We start from the raw sequence: 14824 nt of genomic DNA, 5'->3' as shown, positions 1-14824 counted from the left end.
TGCAATTCCTTTTTGAGTTCCCTCAAAAACACATTAAATGACAGACCACTAGAAATTTAAGTAAGTTGCCAATTAATCGACAAAGGTGCCGAGTTATAGGTGCCAATTATTTGCCAAAGCCGATGAATCAGTAGACCTTTAACTACGGTTCGTTGTTGTGTGTGAAATTGTTGCGCTAATCACAAACGTCAATCCAGCGATCAGAGACTACAGGTTGTAGCTTTAGGAATCTTTAAGGATTTTAAAAATTTGTCTCAGACGACCAAATTGGGGCCAAAATCGCAGTGTTTAAGCTAATTACAGTTTTGCTGCATCTGAAATAACTTGGTCGTTCACTCATTCTCTAACCCCTATATAGGTTTGTTGACGGTGGTCTCTTATCCAAGAGGGCCCTCGTGTCTGTTACCTTCTCTTTCTCCCTTTTAGTTTTGCTGCCATAACTAGTCTTGCCAGAGTCTCTACTTACACCTGGAACACACTGTACAGTGTCTAACGTTTGCATAACAATAAGTTTACCTAATGATCCTTATTTTTCTTTCCTTATCAACCTTTTTCTCTTTTCATCTCAGTCGAGTTAAACATGCTCCTGAGGTAACAGTGACCAGCGGTCCTGTCTTTGTTCTTTTGAATCCACCCGTTCCACCCATACCTCTGCATACGCATACCTCTGGATGGAGTTCTCGTCAATTGGAGATCACTCTGAGGATGGTTCCACATGAACAGCTTGAAGACCCACCAATCAACTGTAATTAAAAGACATTTGGAGTCACTCGAATGAGGGTGGGTTTTCCTTCTCGCACCATCTCAGGGAGGTTTTCCCTGCCACTGTCATGCTCATTAGTCAATGTCCATTGTTTAAAGCACCAAAAAAATACAACTGAATTGACTTGCAAAGTGCATAGTATTCGTAATGAGTGCGTGCATTTACTACAAAGGAAGAATTGGATGAAATTAAGTGAGCAAACGGGGACAGCGGCACAAATATCATGCGTCAGAGCGCTGACAATTTGGTCATGAACATACACCGTCCCTGTACTAACGTATTATTTATTATAAATCAGTAGTTTATTTTTGTCTTGTTTGTCAAAAATAATAATTTATACAATATTAATTTTGTACACATTTGCGCTGCGTCTGTCAGGGTCCCCGAGCCGACTCTAGAGTTACACTAGTATTAAATTTACTTGTAATGCTAATTTTCATTTTGTTGAAACTTTGTTTTTTTTAGATTTTCGTGTGTGCTGTGTCACAGTGCAATATAGAAAATAACGCATTAGTGCGTATCCATCAGATGTACAATCAAACTCAAGAGTGCATTCCGGATGCAACCACCACTACAAAATGGCCAACATTCCATGTAGTTCACTGTATAGGAAATAAGGTGTGGTTTGAGACACGGGGTGAAGGAATTCACACATAAAATGGTGTTTTATTACCATTACACCACAGCAATTTGCCAATAATCCCATTTTTCATTTACTAAACAACTGATAGATTATTTTTAATCTGGAAAACTTGCTTTGTGACATCTGAACGTGTAACATTTTACTCCACTACATTTCACAAAAACACGTGGTTCTTTGCTATTTTGAAGCAAATATATGGAACGTTTATTGACAAGCCCTGGAGAGACCACAACAGTCCACAGTTCAGGTGTGTCTGTAACTATAGAAAACTCTCTCCTAATACAGGTTTGACATGTAAGAGAATGAAACACTGCCCTCAATCCATTAATCACCTACAGATCTCATTGATCAGTACATTTATACTCGATTGATGGGAGTCAAAAACTGATTCAAAAGTAACCAATACTCAACTAAATATGTAACATAAAAGGAATACTGAAGTGAGATGTAATCAGTGGACTTTTACTTAATTACAGGAATGATGTACTTGACCCACCACTATCCTTTTGTCAGCTTTAATACCACCAAACATCAAGATGTTGTGTTGAATGTAAGACAGGCACCGACACTGGAATCTTCTTTCATCAATGTTAAAATATCAATGGGCCTCATTCATAACTTTCAACTTGACAGTGAATGTTTGCAAACCTCAAAGAACAAAATCATTTCCACCCCAAGTTTGGGAAAGTAATTTCTGGTGTAGGTATGTTGAAAATCCAATATATTACAAAGTGCATTCCTGACACAGCTCATTTGCCTTGAGCAACACCTACAAAACTCCAGGAGAGTGAAATTAACAATGAAAGCTATTTTACTTCATAGCCCAAATCTTTTTAATGTATATTTATATATAAAAAAAAAGAAAAAAAAAAAAGCAACACCAACAGAGGTGTCTGTATACAGCTTAGAGCTTTATACAGTCTGACTATATAAAAACATCTATATAGTCATGACTGAACGGTTAGTTTTAACTAAATTTTTTTGCTATTCTTTCGTTAACATCAATAATTCAAATGAACTCGTTTTCCACAAAATAATTCTCAAGGGTAATCCAATTCCTTGACCCAGTGAAGCAGCATGAGGATGTATCGTGGACAGACTTTAAAGCACTTCTATAAGTTGGATAAGGATTTCTGCTAAATCAAACAATTAAAAACAAATGCAGCAACTCAAACAAATTATTCAAAGTCTTTAAAGTCTTACTTTTACACACTGGGAATACAAAGGTTTTTTTCAGAGATTGAGATTTTCAGAAATACTTACACAACCTGCACATGCAGTACATTTATTTACATCCAGATTGATAAATGAGGCCCATTGATTTACATTATTTTAGACCCCTTCTGGTGGTCTGAAGACTGAAGGGAAATTTAGCTGAGACTAGCACCGGTGTCATTAAGTCCACTCCTGCAGACTGAAGTCCAACTGAGTATACACCCATTTTATACACCATATTCAATTAAATAATGACTAGGACAAAATTAAATGGTACTGATGGTTCACAAAACTGATGTGCACTGATGTGGTCAACACATACTGTCTACAAGTAATCATACAGTGAGCCATTACATCAAAATCATCACAGGGTCTTTTGTTTTTAATTCAGTTTACACAGGAACAGGGTGGGCAAAAGAAAAACAGGGTGTCAGCTTAAAAAAAAAAAAAAAAAAAAAATATTAAGCTTGTTCCACAATTAAACATTTTGCACAGACTCGGTCTGCACACGTAACAGCATGCATGGCATCGGGATTTGTGAGCGAAAAATACAAAGCACAAAGAGAAGAAACTAAAACGAACAAAATCTAAAAAAATAAAATATAAAGAACTACCGGTCAAATCTAACACTAACCATTATAAATATGGAATTACGAGTTTAAAATCTGAATGAAAACCGTAGTGGGTGGGTTTAGTATGGTCTCTCGCGCCGATCCTGGCGATGATCTCCCCTGAGTAAGAGAAAAATACAATTAACTGTCAACTCTGATTATACTGATAAATTAAATCATTAACAATAACAGACAACGTGAAAGAAATTCAATCTGCCACCTTCATGTTAATCATGTGAGCATTGTTGGCACAACCACGTTTCCCCTTGCACAAAAAACACAAAAAATTCCCACTCACTTCAAGTCCATCTTTCCTGGTGGCCCCATCCCCCGGCCCCTTCCACGCATGTCATCCATTGGCGGCCCACCTCGACCCCTTCCGCCAAATCCACCCCTGTCCATGCCCCTTCCACCTCGAAATCCACCGCCGCGGTCTCCACCTCTGCCCCCACGGAATCCTCCTGGACCTCCGGGGCCTCCTGGTGCACCCCTGTCCATGCCACGACCACCACGCATGCCACCAGGACCTCCACGGCCGCGATCACCACCTGAAGAGAGAGAAAAAACGGATTCAGTCTTGGAGAAGAGATTTTTAAACGGATCTTACAGTCTGCACTTCAAGAAAATGAAATGACGAGCTGGAAGAAGAAAAAGAAAAAAAAAGATGCCATTACCTGGAGGGAAAGGAGGCGGACCGAAACCTTCGGGTTTGGGTGCCTTACACTGGTTACACTCCATCCTCCAGGCAAAGTTCTGGTTTCCACATCCACTAAAACGAGAAAAGCAAGAAATGAAAACCAAGGGAGTAGAGGCACGACACTGCGATGCATTCACAAGCGAAGCACCATATTACACAATGGGAGCGTCGGAAAAAAGGGAACATTTACGCATTAGGACACTGCCAGTCTCCAGCTCTCTGTTGCATGTTTCCACCAGTTGGTGCCCCTCGGCCCATTCCTCTAGGTCCACCTCGAGGAATGAAACCTCCGCGCTCGCCACCACGGCCCATCCCACCTCGACTCATCATCCCTACAGGCACAAAAAGAGCTTTGTGAGAAGGGCAGACACAATGATGTATACCTACACCATAGAGCTCGAGATATACAGGGTTCCTACACATTTCATTTCAGATTCCATATTTTTTTCCATAACACTTTTATACAAGACCATATTTAACATCTGAAATCATTTTGAATTCTTAAATTTTGCTTGTGTGCAGTACAGGGACGCAAGTGTTTTGAGACGTTTCAGTGTTGACGTGCAACCCAAAAATCATTTTGGAGAAATGAGTGAAAAAAGTATGGACTTTTGTGTTGTTTAGACAAAAATGCCGGGGTTTTTTTCCCCTGTATGCAGATTAGTGTAAACGTAGCCTGTGTTTTATAAACAATATTTAATAAATTCTTAATTTTATATTTACAAAAACCGAACAGAGCCGAAACACAAATATTAATTCAGTGTTCTAAGCCCCCCATCCCCCCACCCCCCCATGCACACTTTGAGAGAAAAAAAAATTTAATACTTTGTGAAAATGGTGCTATATCCCAGGATTCCTACGCATTTTGAAATAGTTGCCTGATAAGCAGATTTTATTAAGAGCACCTAGCTGCTCACCTCCTCTTCCCATCATCCCACCACGATCTCCCCTCATCAGCATTCCACCCCTCATCATCATGGGCTTCCGCCGGGCCATAGACACCTTCAGCTTTTTACCCTGGAAGTCCTTACCTGGGCAGAATAAAGAAAACCATATAAATACACAGACTAGCAAAAGTGGCCTAATATTTTAATGGGATAACATTTTTTAAGAGACAACCTGATGAATAGCCAGAACTAAAATTCATCACTGCCCCACTGATTATTTTTTAAAATGCCACTGTTGGTGCATCAGCTATTTAGAAAACTATCAGCAGTGGGCTCTGATACATAGGTCAGATTACACACACTGTGCTGAGCTTTTCATACCATGTCTAGAGCACAAGCTGTGTGAACACACTACCATCATATTACTTTGTGTGTAACGATACACATACATACACGAACATAGCTAAAATCTGAGTTCCTCACAAACGTATTCACCGTCACTACGGAAACATTATTTGTTCTGCACACGGCGAAATCGCCGACACTTCCGGTCAATGCCAATGTTTTTTTACGACAGACTAGAAATAGCAATTTATTGGTGGAGTGGGTGGAGAAGAGTGATATCAGGAGTGATTTTTGATAGAAGAGTATCTGTGAGAGTGAAAGTTTATAGGACTGTGGTGAGACCTGAGATGATGTATGGTTTAGAGAAAGTGGCATTTTCGTGTTTCGCATATCTTCTCTGTAATTGTACCAAAATTGAAACAGGCTGCGACTTAAAAACCTGAGGTAAATTCTATATGTACTGTATTTTAAAACACACCGTCGAACCATTCCACTGCTGCCTTGGCGGCCGGCGGATCCTCATAGGACAGGGTGGCGTCGCCCTTCGGTTTGCCCGTGTCCTTGTCTGTATAGATGTTTATAGCGGGGAGACCAGTACGTTTATTAATCTGGAAGAGAACATACACAGCAGGTTAACGAAGCAGTGAATTTCCAAGCCGTTGACAATCATTCTCGCAACTAGTCCAATTCCTATTCACACCATTGCAATGAAAAACAAACAATTTGCAATTTGATTCCCATTTTTAAATCCTGATTCCTTTCTCCCTCACCCTGATGATGCCGCTCTGCTTGAAGAACTCAGCCACTTCATCCATTGCTGCGTTTTCAGTTAGGCCTGTGATGTAAATGGTGCTGTTCTCAGAGTCATCCTGCTCCTCTGGGCGACCTAACAGACATACGCACACTTTAAAATCCGCGTAAACCTCGTATTGCTCCGACTAAAGCGCACATTATAGCGCACTGCACAATTTTTTAAAAATAATTCTAACTTACCCATGTCTGCATCTGGTCCTGATATTAAATATGATGACAGAGGGAGGAAGAAAGAAAAATAAGAGCAAGTTAGTCTTCATCCTACATTTTCTGTGCAGTGACATGACCAAGTCCAGGTAAAGATTTCCCAGGCACACTTGCTCTTCTGAGCATTCAGAAATAAATACAAGGGAGAAGCAAAGATACCTTTGTGCTTCAAAATTTGTGGGGAAATTAATCGAAGGAATCTATTCAAATTAACCTGTACACCTGAACCTAACTGCTTCTGCAAGTGTGCCATGAATAGCAAAAACGTGCCAAACCACAAACCCAAATTGGACTCCGAACCTTTAATTTCAGAGAAATTGCTGTAAATCCTGACATTGTGTGTGACTTATGGTCATTTACCATTAAACCCTAAAATGTGAAAAACTCTTTGAAGGAGTCCATAGTTTTTTTTTTGTTTTGTTTTAAACCCATATTTCTGTTGTTAAACTGAACCAACCCCATTGTCAACCAATACATAATTGTTCATAAAAACCCATAAAACTCTAGCCGGCAGACTTGTGTCTTTGCATTGCAAGGCAAAAAAAAAGAAGGTATATTTCCCCTCTGTAATATCAAATATCCATGAAAATGGTCGAACAAAAGCAAGTTTGTGTATGCTCTGGTAATTCTCATTAAAACTTACCACCAGGCTTAATGAAGCCACCTCTGTCTCCAGTGATGCTGGGGGAATAAGCGGAGATATGAAGGCGATTTTCCCTTTAAACAGCCACTTCAGTACCACAAAATGGGAGGGGTGGTTATGGGGGAGAGTGGACACGTCTGGCTCTACACACCCCCCCAAAATATGCTCTAAGCATCCCCCTGACTAGTTACAACACTTGTTTTGGAGCGGGGGAAGGGGGGTGTTTAAAGGATATATAGTACTTTACATGGTTGTGGCTGAACAGTTGTAATGGTCAAATAAACAGCTACCACAGATGTGTATTTAAAAAAAACTACATATTTCCACAACATAAGAAAAATGAATTGATTGTTTCAGATGCAGCCCAGCAGCTGGTTACCGTATGGGGAAAATGTAACGCTCTGATACAATTATTTGTTTGTTGATTGCATCTGACAAAATCTAAAAGCACAAGTGAATTTGGTGCGAAAGTACAGGCGACCTTGATGGTGGTCAACCTGCATGAGCTCTCGGAAAATAGGAAAATTGGTGCAAGTCAACTCAGACTACAGTCGTCCCCTGTCCATCGCGGTGCCAAAACCAACCGGGGAAAACGAATTTACGCAATAAATGGGCGCAGTACTGTAGTGTAGCCCATGCATAGTTTTGGTTGAAGAGTCCTAAAACGTAAAAAAAAAAAAAAAAAAAAAAAAAAGAGAGGCTGAATTTAAGATACACGTCACTGCATTCTTTATTTTCATTGGCTTAATCTGGAGACGCATGTCTTCAACTCTGCGCCCCCCCCCCCCTTTTTTTTTTACTTCAGAGGATAATAAAACCAAAAAACAAGCAGAAACATACGGTTTCTTGTAATGCTGCTCGTTTTAAATGAACTGAAATTTGCGAATCAAAATAGTTACATGCAGTAAATAAAAAAATCGCGATAAAGTAGGACCACGAGATTTAAACCGTGATAAATCGAGGGAAGAATGTACTTTCGTTGTTCATTTCCCCAAAAGATGCCACACAAACGTCTGAAAATGCTTACATCCCTGTACTGACTGAAAACGGTGGCTCAGTGGCAAAACGTAGAGAAAAATATGTGTTCTCAAACGAGGTCACTTGCATTTCCTTTCCAACAGAAAAAAAAAAAAGGCTGCAGTTGCACCATCTATAATTTTAAACATTACGATTAGTTGCATAAGCATATTTTTGGCAGCATTTAGTTGGGTTTTTTTTGTTTGTTTGTTTGTCCCATCAAACACCTACTACAAAAAGAAAAGATTTTCATTTCTGACTGCATCTGAAACAATCTGCTTACACAAAGCTGGTACATGCACTTCCAGTCAAATTAATCAGATAAAGCATTTAAACTTAAAAATACACACCATTCTGTTCCATTACACATACGTTTAAAGAAATAATTATACAAAGTAAAAAAAAAAAAAAAAAATGCTATCAAACATTCAACTGGAGCATTACAGTTAACTTTTTATTGTTTATCAAAATAACACAAGTTTCTTTGCAATCCCCCTGTGAGGGTAAAAAAACCACACTTGTATCTCTCCGGCTTTAAAATGACGATACCAACTCTTTATGTCCCCTTTTGAAAAGGCTGCCGGGCCACACTGAACTGAGTAGCGGTACTGTAAATGTATTGCTGTGTTAACATGGCTCTCACTTTGTTACCTGCAGCGTATAAATGTGACAAAGCATGTTAAAGCAGAATTGCTCATATTTCATTCAAGCATTGCAATAACCATATGAATAATTTTTTTGAGAATTATTTTCCCAGAACTCAGTAAGAAATTTTTTTTTTTTTTAAAGAAAATGGATGCAGTGTATTTGGGCAAATTGTACAACAAACACCACCTAAAAGAAAGTAGAACAAGCTCCTACCCAAGAGCAAGCATTCTGATTTTCTAAATTTGAATGACAATAATATTAATAATAATATTAAAAAGACTATTATTATTATTCCAATGCTATTGGTGCAGAGTGGTACTTAATTGCTGGTTTGATATTTTGCATTACCCTCATAAGTATTAAATATACCCATTTTGTCATGTTTTACACAAAAATCTACTTGAGGCAAACACTTTAGTGTATAACACTTGTGTAAATAGTAACACTCCATTTAAACCTTTTAGAAACCCATCAACAATTTTTTGATCCAAAGCGAAATGTCACTTTTCAACATTACCATTAGAAACATTGCCATTTTACTTTATAAACAAAGTTGGCAACCCAGTAACCAGGAAGTGAGTCAGGATTTGAAACACTGCATTCACTTTCATAATATAAATACCACCTGTTCATCACTGGATTATCAGGAAAACCTTTGAGAAAAAAACACTGGTGGGAGGGGAAGAAAAAAAATATATAAAAAAATAAAAGAAATAAATAAATAACTTTTCCACACTTTTGAGGAAAAACAAGAAAGAAAAAAAAAAGAAAAAAAGAAAGAGTGTCAGATTTGCCCACCAAGACCAATACACACCCTTAATCTGGAGGAGAATAAAAAAGATATGTAAATTGTTTTTTGTTAAAAACAGAATGAATAAAAAGGTTTTATCTTAATGTATTAGTTTTAAAAACTATTAAGAACGTCAATAGTTTGAGACATGCGATTTAGTTTTTGCAAAAACATGACATTCATGAAAACCCTCACAATTGGAAGCTGCACTTTGCAGCACTTCTGTAGATAATTAAGTAATTATGTGGCCAATTGCAGAATGCTCCAAAATACGTAGTGAAAAAATAATAGCGTGATTTAAAATATTGATAAAGTACCTCAAAGTTACAACCATGACTCCCTGGTAAAAAGGAACAACCAGTAAATCCTGATTATTAACTCATTTACTCCATTTTGTTAATTCATACTGTGGCAAACCAAAGCCAAATCTATCCAGGTTTCTGTTTACAGACTTGATCAACTTTTAACAAAGAAACACTGATGTGGAAAGGATTTTTGACCAGTTCTCCACAAAATAACACCTCAACCTCTTACCTTCGGCCATGTGGCTAAGGGCTGGAAGCTATTTAATTCTGCAATACTTTCCTTTTTCATACCCAACTTTATTATAAATTAAGAGTTATTAATTACCTCAACACGTCTGTATAACAGTTACTGACAGTAAGCTTTGACCTGCGTTCTGGTAATTCCTCGCCCTGAATTAATCAACTCAGCACACTGAATTTAAATAGAAAACATGTCGGGGGGTGTATTTAGCATAGCCCTCAGCCCCTTCATGGCCGTTCACAGCTCCTGCATTAGGGGATGAAAGTGATTGTGGCTCACACACACACACACACTTACCCCATGCCTCCACGGTTCATTCCCCCACGCATTCCTCCTCTCATCATGCCCCGGTCGAACCCCCCTCTGCCACGCCCGCGGTTCTCCCCCCCTCCCATTCCACCGCCATAACCACCGGATTCGGAGTAACTGCTGTTCTGGTGGTCCGGCCTGTAATTACCTGAACAAAAAGAAAAACATCCATCACTATGATTATCCTGAGGCTTTGTGGCTGCAGCTGATTGAAGCTGAAACCACCTCTGTGCATGTCCCACCCTACCATATTGACTGGGTGGTTTGTAGTTGTTTTGTCCATAAGCACCTCCACTGCTGCCTTGCTGCCCGTACTGACTGGCAGGCGGCTGGCCGTATGACCCTGAGGGTGGCGGGTAGCTGGAAGGTGGAGGTTGCTGCGGGGGCGGCGCCTGCTGCTGGTATCCGCCCTGCTGGCTGTAGGAGCTCTGCTGCCCATAGCCACCCTGCTGGCTCTGATAGCCGCCCTGCTGTTGCTGGGAATAAGAGTTTTGTTCGTATCCTGGAGTCTGCTGACTGCCAGAGCTGTAACTGACCAAGAATAAAGAGATGTAGCTCAAATCGTTCACAACAAAACAAGTTCTTATTGAAGTTGGGCTACAATAGATGACTTATTGATGTCTTATTCAAAACCTGTTTTTTTTCCTTTAACAAAACTTGGTAAGGTTTTCTCCGTCACTGCTAAGTACAAAAAGAACATAAGAATAGTTGCAGTACCTGGGAGGAACTGAAGAAGCAGTGGCCTGTTGTCCATAACCGGTGTAAGCAGGCTGGGATCCGTACGCAGCCTGGCCACCATATGAGGCCTGATTGGTGCTGGAGGAAGCAGAGGATGCATCATAACTGCTGCCTCCATAACCCTGGACAGGCTGGGAGTAGCCCTGAGGGGCAGCCGGAGTAGCGTTATATCCTCCTATAGACAGAGAAAGGCTTGGAATTAAAATACAATAGTAATATTCAGGGTTTCTACACAATTACTGTTCCATACTGTAGATTTCTTTATTTCCCCCCCAATTTAACCTCCCCTGATAATCAACATTATCTAAACAGAAAGTTGAATAAGTTAAATGAGCATTATAAAGTCCCTCACCGCTGGCTGGTGGTTGTTGCCCGTATGAAGACCCATAAGCCTGCTGGCTGTACCCTCCAGAAGAGCTGCTGCTCTGGGAATAAGCTGAATCAGCAGGCTGTGTGTAGGAGCTGTAACCTTGTTGCTGACCATATGACTGCTAAAACCAACAAATCAACAAAGAGCACACGTAAGAAATCAGTTACTACAGAGATGCAAAGAGATCAAATCAGATCCAAGAGACTTATGAGCAATTGATTTTTGTTTTCTCGTCATGTAGCGGTTTGTTTTGTCTTCCATAAACTTGACCACAGAGCAGTGTGATGATTTACCTGGGTACCTTGCTGATAGGCCTGAGCAGGCTGGGCAGCATAGGAGCCATACCTGGGCGAGCAAACACACGTTAACAAAACTCATGCAAATCATGCAAACTGTACAACACGCAGAACACCACAATATGAGCACGTGGAAAATGTGATCTGCAAAATATGTGAATTTAAATAGAAAAATTCTAACCCTTGCTGGCCTCCAGCTTGTCCATAACTGTTATAATCTGCAGGAACGGGGAAAAAAATAGAATCAGTTTTCTTTGCAAAAGTTACAGATTTCCACCAATAAAGAATCCAAAGCTACAAACAATTCGTCATCTGAATTATTTCAATGTAATTTGCAACGAACATTTAAACGCGCTGATCCAACAACCCTGAAGCTGAACTCTGAATGGTTTACCGAATAATTTTTTTTTTGTTTTTAAACAAAATTGTGTTTATTTCTAAGACGTTAAGAACAAAGACCACGACAAGTTACATCACAAAGTTTTTCATTTCTTAAGCACCATCAGATATTGTCCTTCAAAAATAAAAATAAACCCATCAAGAAACCAGAAGCCACCAATTCTTCTCTTATTAGATAAAAATGACTGCTGGTACTGGAGACTCCTTTCTGAAACGTCTCATTACAACAAAGAAACTACATCTTCATATTACTTACATTTCAACCTCGAATTTATCGCACCGTATCTCTATGTTTAATGTTTACTCTTGCTGTTGAGTGAAGTTTTATTAAGCTTGAATGAAGTTAAGTTGATATCGAAGCTGCTTGAAATAAAATAACCTGGTGAATACGTCTGGCCAAGCTGTTACTATAGCGATACGGTATTACACACAGAGCTGCAAGTACAGAAAAATCAATCAATGCCTTTCTTTCAGCACTGGTTGCCCGGCAGCTTCTATGCAAACCTCTGCATCAGTGTGTACTGATGTCAAATCCCTCATCATGAAGTGATGACACACACATCAGTGGTCCTTTGAATAATGGTGATGCAGGAGATTCAAGATGGCAGCTTATATACAGCTGAAATATACAGCCAGACTTGACAAAAATGCATTTTTTTTTGTTTTTGTACATGAGGAAAACTGCTGTGATTTGTCTTTACAATTTTGGTCTGATGTCACTTTTGTTTTATTTGCCTCAAGAGATTGTAATAAGTCATCAACTTCTTACACACACACACACACACACACACACACACACACACACACACACACACACACGTAAACATATCCATAAAACCCAATTTGTATACCAAGAGGTACTCCTGAGTGTGAATTATTATTAATAATTATTAATCCTTGTTAATTAACAATAAAAATAATATTCTGTTCAAAAAATATGCAAAATATTTTCTACGCTTTTCACATTAGGCGTATTTTGAATATGTTTACAGAGAGACAAATCTTTTCTTTTTCCAGATTTCAGATTCCAGATTTTCCCACCCATTAAATATATTGTTTTTATTATTATATGACGTAATCTTTGAGATACAATGGTTGTCTATATTGTGATTTTTTTCCTTTTATCTCGTTGGTGTTTTATTTTTTTTTATAAATACATTTCCCCCCCCCAAAACTAACTAAATTTTGGACAAGTCTCAGTGTCCTGTAAATTACGAATAAGTCCATGTTTCCAACCCCAATAAATAAATTTATATTTTATTTTATTACAAAGCTCCAATATTGATTTGTCCGAAAGCACAAAGAAAAATCCGACTCCAGAGACGCACTGGGAAATACAACATACCCCACAAATACTTACAAGCTACTCAGTATAATCAATTTTTTTTTAATTATATTTAAGCAAAATATGAATTATATTAAAAGCACAATTCAAAATCCTAATCTGCCTCACTACCACCCAAACCCAAGGCCCACTGAACCACGTGACCTGTTAACCGATTTATCTAGCGAACCTATTTCTTTCTTTTTATAATGTATCATTAAAGACTAGAGTATTTTTTTAACCATTTATACCAAATAAATCTCGCCAAAATCAACCCACATAGCTAGCTAACGCTCCACCTCCATCTCCAGCTATTATAATACAACCTTGCTAAGCAACCGGTCCAATACAAAAGGGCCGAGTCCCAAATTCATGCATAGCGTCCCCTAAATAGTGCGTCACCCACGCTGTTTTAGATTCCACATAGTGCACAAGTGTACCAAGAACGAAGCCATTTGGGATTGAACCCACCGCAAGCCGCTTAGCATGGCTAAGTGATGCAAATAAAGATAAACGCAAATTATATCAGTGGTACTAATTATAATTTCATTTAATCAAACGTGCAGTGACGGTAAACGAAAATGACCTTGTATGAAGAAATATATTGGTAAAAAATGTTTTTGTTCGATGCAAAGAATTTGAATTACCTGCTGCGGACGCCATTTCGTGGACTCGCGTTTTTTGCGGGCTACCAAACCTAGTGCGCATGCGCGAAAATGGCGATTAGGATGAATCCATTCCCAGGAAATACAATAACGTAGAAAAAAAATATTTAAAGACACAATCGTTTTTTATTATTATCATATTATCTGAAATTGAGAAAATGATAATCGCTTTTTTACACATTTAAACCTACGGCGTGTAACGAATCGGTACAGTTAAAAAAAAAAAACACAAATAGATTCGCCCGTAATGACGACACTGGTATCCAAATGCATACTAGAGTACTAAGTAGTACGCCACGAGAGTACGTGAATGTGATTGCCATATTCCTCGTCTGTATACTATGTAGGATGGAAGTATGAGCTCTGTTTTAAGGGAATAAAGCAGTACAGCTGCTCCAATCTCAGCTAATTTATTCCTGCTTCACAAAATAACAACACATTTTAGATTTGAATGTTTACTTTAATGTTTTTTAAATGTTATCAATCCATTTTAAGTGTTAAATGCTTAAAAAATATTCTATATGTACTAGTATTGTACAGTATTGAGCTTCACCAATCAGGCATAATATCATGACATTATAACTTTATAACAGGTGAAGTGAATAACACTGATTATCTATTAATGGCACCTGTTAGTGGGTGGGATTTATTATTCAGCCAGTGAACATCTTGTCCTCAAAGTTGATGTGTTAGAAGCAGGAAAAATGGGCAAGCATAAGGATTTGAGCGAGTTTAACAAAGATCAAATTGTGACATATTGAGATACACATCTCTGATACAGACAATTTATGACTATGAGAAAAGCTATGAAGAGAATAGACTACTGGAAATAAGTGAATACATATTCATTGACAAAAATATATTATAGCGTAAGTATGAGATTAGATAGAGTTTAGGC

At 38.6% G+C, this 14824-nt stretch overlaps 1 protein-coding gene across 3 annotated transcripts; it reads right to left on the bottom strand.

Annotated features, from left to right (window-relative positions):
* Positions 1-1401: 1401 nt before the first annotated feature.
* On the bottom strand, positions 1402-13939 carry ewsr1a (EWS RNA-binding protein 1a). 3 transcript variants are annotated; one of them, XM_046861393.1, is made up of 16 exons: positions 13909-13939; positions 11720-11756; positions 11536-11587; positions 11225-11363; positions 10852-11047; positions 10382-10665; positions 10123-10282; positions 6825-6862; positions 6155-6172; positions 5932-6047; positions 5640-5769; positions 4847-4960; positions 4120-4261; positions 3907-4001; positions 3531-3780; positions 1402-3352 (listed from the first exon to the last, which is right to left on the bottom strand). In XM_046861393.1, exons 1-16 carry the CDS (start codon positions 13922-13924, stop codon positions 3313-3315), a joined length of 1827 nt encoding a protein of 608 aa, XP_046717349.1. In that variant the 5' UTR covers positions 13925-13939; the 3' UTR covers positions 1402-3312. The 3 variants fall into 3 exon arrangements, with proteins under 3 accessions (XP_046717349.1, XP_046717351.1, XP_046717350.1); XM_046861395.1 differs by having other exon boundaries at positions 10424-10665; XM_046861394.1 differs by having other exon boundaries at positions 10382-10659.
* Between the last annotated feature and the right edge of the window lie 885 nt (positions 13940-14824).

Source organism: Silurus meridionalis, chromosome 11 (assembly GCF_014805685.1).
Source record: "Silurus meridionalis isolate SWU-2019-XX chromosome 11, ASM1480568v1, whole genome shotgun sequence".
NCBI lineage: Eukaryota > Metazoa > Chordata > Actinopteri > Siluriformes > Siluridae > Silurus > Silurus meridionalis.
This window is presented reverse-complemented; position numbering and strand designations above follow the sequence as displayed.